The 6,220-nt window shown below is 37.1% G+C and overlaps 1 protein-coding gene across 1 annotated transcript; it reads left to right on the top strand.

The window, feature by feature from the left end:
* Positions 1–2,656: 2,656 nt before the first annotated feature.
* Positions 2,657–3,780, top strand: LOC110272381 (MLP-like protein 31). The gene is made up of 2 exons (XM_021127332.2): positions 2,657–2,906; positions 3,394–3,780. The coding sequence occupies exons 1-2, from the start codon at positions 2,720–2,722 to the stop codon at positions 3,663–3,665; spliced, it is 459 nt and encodes a 152-aa protein (XP_020982991.1). The 5' UTR covers positions 2,657–2,719; the 3' UTR covers positions 3,666–3,780.
* The last annotated feature ends 2,440 nt before the right edge of the window (positions 3,781–6,220 follow it).

The following is a 6,220-nucleotide window of genomic DNA, read 5'->3' as shown; positions in this document are numbered from 1 at the left end:
GACATAGGGTCAACAGAGTATCAAGTCTCAACCTGGAGCACGTGGTGGCTAGCCACTGCTACTACCCAGGGAAACTCGTATCTCAGATAGTGGAAGTGCAAATCACAATTATCAATAATTCAGCATAAACATGCATGAATTCTCATCCATGGATCAACATCCATATTAGCCATCCGGCTCACGGTTCAGTCCAGAACCAGCCAATATTCATATCATACACAGCCATTCCGGCTCACGGTTAAATCCATACCCAGCCCATTGGCATCATGGTTAAATCCATAACCAGCCATCTCATTAACAAATATGGCCTTTCGGCCCATGGCATAACAAGCACTTCCACCACCATCCTCCGCATCTCACATAATCATGCTTGATCCTCAATGATCATTCATTTTCTCCTTGCTTCACTCGCAAGTTACCACATCCACTAGCTCCTTCTCTCATAGCTAGGCATATCATAATGATTTAAGATATAAGTGGTGAGATCGGAGGCTTAGAAGTATGAAATTTGGCTTTTAAAACTCAAAAATCAACTTTGGGATGAAAACAGGGCCACGTGTACGCGCCCTCCACGCGCACGCGTGGATGGCCTCAAAAACTCATCGACGTGCAAGCGTCATGCACGCTGACGCGTGGATTAAAAATTGCCAATCGACGCGCACGCGTCAACCACGCGTACGCGTGGGTGTTCTCGTGTCCCAGGCACAACACTTGCACAGTTCTGGCATAACTCTCTAGAAAATGGCTGGGCATAGGGTGCAGCACCATCGGCGCACCCGCGCACATCACGCGCATGCGTGGATGGCATTTTCTGGAAGAACGGCGCGCACGCGCCAAGTGCGCCCACGCACAAGGGGTCATTCTGCTAAAAATTTTCTAAGTTAAAAGCTGCAGAATTCACCAATTTAAACCCCAATCTTCCAACGGACATAACTTTCTCATTTTAAATCGTTTTTCACCCGTTCTTCAAACGGCATGGACATCCCGGATCCAATTTCATTTCTAAACAGATTTGGCACAAAACAGAGATCCGTAGTCCAAGTTATGTCCCACCAAAGTATGTCCAAAAACCATGTTTTTCATAAAAACCACAAAGTGCCATTTGCAAACAAGCCATTTCCAACTCTTTTCAAAATCAATCAAAATATGCCATTTTCATCCCTTTTCTTTGAAATCAATCAAAAATATATCAATTTCAACATCAAGCCTCCTCAACTCACACATTGTGATTTTACCACAATATACAAAATCACTATCTCATCATTCTAACCCACTTCACCCAAGTGGCTCAACTCAAATATATTGACATATCGTATACTCCTACTCATGCCAATTCTTAACAACACAATTGCCACCAAACCCTTTCCAAACTTTTCAAAATCACCAATCAAGCTCCAATATTCACACATACACAACCTAAGCCACAATCATCATACCCATACACAACATCTCAATACCTAACATCATAAAACAACAAAATTACACTAGGCTTGAGAATCTTACCACACCCAAGGTCCAAGGAGACAAGATTAACCTTCTCCTTCAAGAGAGTTGGGTCCTATAACATCAAAGAACCCAAAATCTCAACATTTCACCCATGAAACTCGAAAATAAGGGCTGGAATTTCGAACAGCAAAATGTTGCTTACCTCAAGATTGATTGTATGGGTTTTGTAGAGCTCTCCGCGGTGAACACGTGGCCGCAAACGGAGCGACAATCGGAGCTCTAGATCAAAAGTTATGGTGGTTTGAAGATCAAGAGAGAGAAAGAACTTGAGAGAGCGTTCTTCCCTCCATGGCCTCCATTTTCAGCATGTGAGTGTGGCTAATGAGGAGAGAGAGTGCTGAAAACTAGGGTTTTGGTTTAGTTATGTTGAGCCAAAAGCCCACTTTGGGTCCGGTTGGCCCGGTTTGGCCCGTTCGGTCCAATCTTGGTCCGAATTCTATAAAATTGGTACCAAAATTCTCGTCTCAATCTCCTCTACCATATTTAGCCACAAAAATCACATTTTGGACTTTCTAGAATAAATTCTCATTTATGGGTTAATTAGCCGTTAATTAACCGGATTTTACACTTATCGATTTCCTTTACCTTTAAATTTAAAAAGTATCTATAATGCATGTTAAATAATAGGGTGTGTGCAAATAACTAATAAAATCACTTTTCTAAAAGTATTATAATTATAAACCAGTTTTAAAAATAATATTCTTATTAATAAATAAGGATGAATATATCACTAGTCATATAATTATCAAAAATATTATTTATACACTAAAATTAGTTACTCAAATCGATTATATATTTTGTATTTATAAATAAATATATGTGTTATTTAATTTATTTTTAATGTTTATTTTGTATTTTAACATATATTTTATATTAATGACTGATTTTAGTGACTGATTTTAATGTATATGTAAGATAGTTGTATTGTTATTATTATGATTATACTGAAAATAGACCAGTGCGTGCTAAATATATTATGGAGAGTAATGCTTACTGAGAAACTCCATTTTAATACAAACAAATAATATTGAGCAAGCCAACTAATATAATAATTTTCTATTCTATCGATTCAATAATTGAGATGGCAACTTAGCCATATAGTGCATACCTCTTTCCTATATAAGGCTGAATATGTTTCCAAATCTCTCATTATTATTCTAGTAAAATATCTTGCTTCATATTAACTATAATTATTATTTGCTTTTCTTGAAACATGGATCTTTCTGGAAAAATTAGTATTGAAGTTGGGATCCAAGTTCCAGCTGCAAAGTTCTTCGATGTTTTGGCAAAGCAATTCCACAAAGTTCAAAACATTTGTGGAAGAATCCAAGGAGCCAAATTGCATGAAGGTGATGACTGGCACTGCACTCATTCGGTTAAACAATGGACTTCTGTCGTAGGTAATTTAATTTAGCTTCTAATTAAGTTCTGAATATAAATAACTAAAAATATCAATAATTAATTATTTTTCTTTCATAATATGCTTATTTGTAAAAAAAAAACACAGATAGTAACAATCAATCTGGTCTCTAACAAATCCATACACAATCTTTTAATCTACAAGAAATAGTTTATTAATATAAAAGAACAGTTAGTTAGTTCATATTAATAAAATTTTTATTGTAAAATTCTTTTATTCATTTTTTAGATGATTTAGAATTTAGGATTAAAATTTAGTTTTTTGAATCTATAATTTAAAATTTAAATTTAAAATAAAAAAATAATTTTAAAAAATTAGCTTATATTAGTTAAAAAATGATAATGATAAATTTATAAATTTGTCATTTTTAAATCTTAAAAAACTATATCTAATCTAATCTCGTAGTTTTTTTATTTGGGACAAAAACAAAAATTTATGCTTATTTTAATTGACCATGTGAAACACAGATGGTAAGGTCATTACATATAAAGAGAGAATTGAAGTTCTTGATGAGGAGAACAAGTTAATCACATACAAAATCTTTGATGATGATGTCAATGAACACTATAAGGACCTTAAGATAACCCTTCAAGTGACTGAGAAGGATGATGAACATGGTTGTATTAAATGGACTATTGAATATGAGAAGATTGACGATGATGTTGAAGTTCCATATGGCTTTGTGGAACTTTGTTACAAAAGTTCTAAGGATATTGTTGCTCATCTTCTCAAGGCATAGCTCCAACTACAAAATAATAATGTGATTGGTTAAATGTTAAGTGTGTTTATGTCAATAATGTTGGTTTCGATTGCTTGAATTGAGTGAAATGTAACTTGTTTTCTAAGTTTGTTAACGATCTTGTTGAATGCATCGAATGATGCATCACAATAAATGGGGAGTTCTTGTAATTTATACGTAGTTGTTGTCATCCATTCATGTTTGCTTTTACTACAAAGGCACCGATGAAGAATTAATTTATGTGTTTTAGAAAAATTAATATCCGTTGTCAATGAACATAATCGAATGGATAAAATCAGTGGAAGAAAAGAATAAGATTAAAGTGATAATTCGATTCATGAAAATTTTAGTCTTGCCTTAATTAGTTTTTAAAAAAATTATTAATTATGTCTTTTACCATAGTAAATGATAGATAAATTATGTCTTAGTTTACAAACAGTACATAACGTAATGAAATTACTTATGTGTTCTATTATCTACAATGATGTATTTTATTAGAAAATGTATTATTTTATTGAACTTACTAAGAGATTATCTGTCCATTTTTTACGACAATAATTAATTATTATTTTTTAAAATTCAAATTTGAATATTAAACCGCATTAAACACATTCCAATTCAAATAATAAGGACTAGGTAAATAAAGCAACAGTAACCTCTCCTAAACATCTCCATTTCTTTCATCGATCACGAGATTTCCACATTCTAAAGTGCCCCGACTCTTGTCGCGTAGACCGTTGCATTGTCGTCTAATCCGCGCCACACTCGCACCCACACCGCTCGCCTGTGCATTCTCGCCGCTCGCATTCAATTTCCAAGCCAACCCCACGTCTGCACCGCTGCGGCCTCCACCCTAGTGATTCTCTGGGCAGTGTCGGTGTCCTCTGCAACCGATTTCTATCACCGCAATGCGCGCTTTGCATGTGTTGTTTTCTCTTCCGTAGGACCACCGCGATACCATCCTCTTCGCAATCTGCATCGACCGTCCACCGCAGCGCGCTCCCTCTATCTCTTTTCTACCTTTTCAATCCGATCAAAGACACTTCCACTAGAAAACACATGTATAAGGAGACACACAAAGGAGACACATCCACAAAGACACTTCCATTAGACACAGCCCAATTAAAAAAACACTTCCATTAAAAATCCGGTGCAGCGTGTGTGGAGGCCAAGCAACGGCGACGGTGACCTTCGTGTGGAGCGGCAATAGTGGCGCTTGTAAGACCCCTAATTTTTAAAAGTTATCAATAAATTATTTATGATGTATTATATTTATTTAAGACTATTTTAGAGATTTTTATATAAAAGTTGAGTAAACTCTTATTATTTAGAGTTCTTATAATTGAGAAATAATTAATATTTTGTATGTCTTAATTTTAATATATATATTTTTAACCTTATTTTATAAATAAAAGAGAATTAATTTACTTATCTCCAATTTTTATTAAATTGGTATTTAACTGAAAATTATTTAAAGATTATTAATTAAAAAGTATTTTTAAAGATGGATACGTTATATTTAATTCGATGTTTACTATTATCTTACTTTCTATTTATTTCATAAAATTACGCTACTATCCCTATTTTTAATTAAAAAATACCTAAACTAAAATCCTAACCTAATACTAATTTTATCTAAATCTAATTTTTACCCTAACCCTCTAACACACAAACTGCACCTACACCCCGCCCTTCACCCACGGGTCACCCTCACACACATACAGATACCCACACCCACAAAAGGAAGAAAGAAAAATAAAAGAAAAGGGAAGAGAGAAAGGGACCGAAGAAAAAAGGAGAGGGGGGAGAAGGGAAGGCGGCGCGATGGGTGTCATTGCCACTGTTGCCGCTACTGTTGACAGAAAGAGATCCGAGAGAAGGAAAGGAAGAGAAGTTGTGCCGTCGCTACTCTATGCCTCACCGCCACCGTTGCACCGTCATCGGACTTTGGAGGAAGACCACGCCGCTGAACCGTCCTTGAGCCGCCGTTGAGCAACCGAACCGCGAGGAGAGGAAGACGTGCGGGAAAGAGAGGACCACGACCAGTCCAACCGCCGTGTTCAGTCGCCGTTCCTTCGTCACTGCCGCAGCTGGGTCACCGGGAGAAGGAGAACACGACACGAAGCGGGTGAAGAGCCACTGTGGTTCGTTGCTCCCAGCTCGCTCTCACCACTTCCTGTGCGCCGTTCATGCTGCTGCCGTTCTGTTCGTTGCCACCGAGGATTCCATTGCCGTCGGATCTGTCGCGTCGCCGTTGAGGGAGCTCATCACCGCCGTGCTTCCATCAGCGCCGTGGATCTGCCTCGTCGCCAGAGTCATTCACCGTTGCGAACCGCCGCCGTTCTGACTATTGGAAGCGGCCATCGAGCCTTTGCCTTCTTGGTGAGCATTTTTATTTCCAGAACCTTTGAAAATTAGTATTTTAATATAGGTTGTTAGAGATTCTGAGCTGTTGATACCTTAGGAATTCGGTTCTGGTGATTGCATGTCAAAAATTAAGGTTGTTGCTGAGCCACTGAAGCCCCTGGCCACTGTCGGAGCTACTGCCGGTTAAG

Source organism: Arachis duranensis, chromosome 7 (genome assembly GCF_000817695.3).
Source record: "Arachis duranensis cultivar V14167 chromosome 7, aradu.V14167.gnm2.J7QH, whole genome shotgun sequence".
NCBI lineage: Eukaryota > Viridiplantae > Streptophyta > Magnoliopsida > Fabales > Fabaceae > Arachis > Arachis duranensis.
Note: the sequence above shows the minus strand (reverse complement) of the source record. Positions and strands in the feature narration are given on the sequence as shown.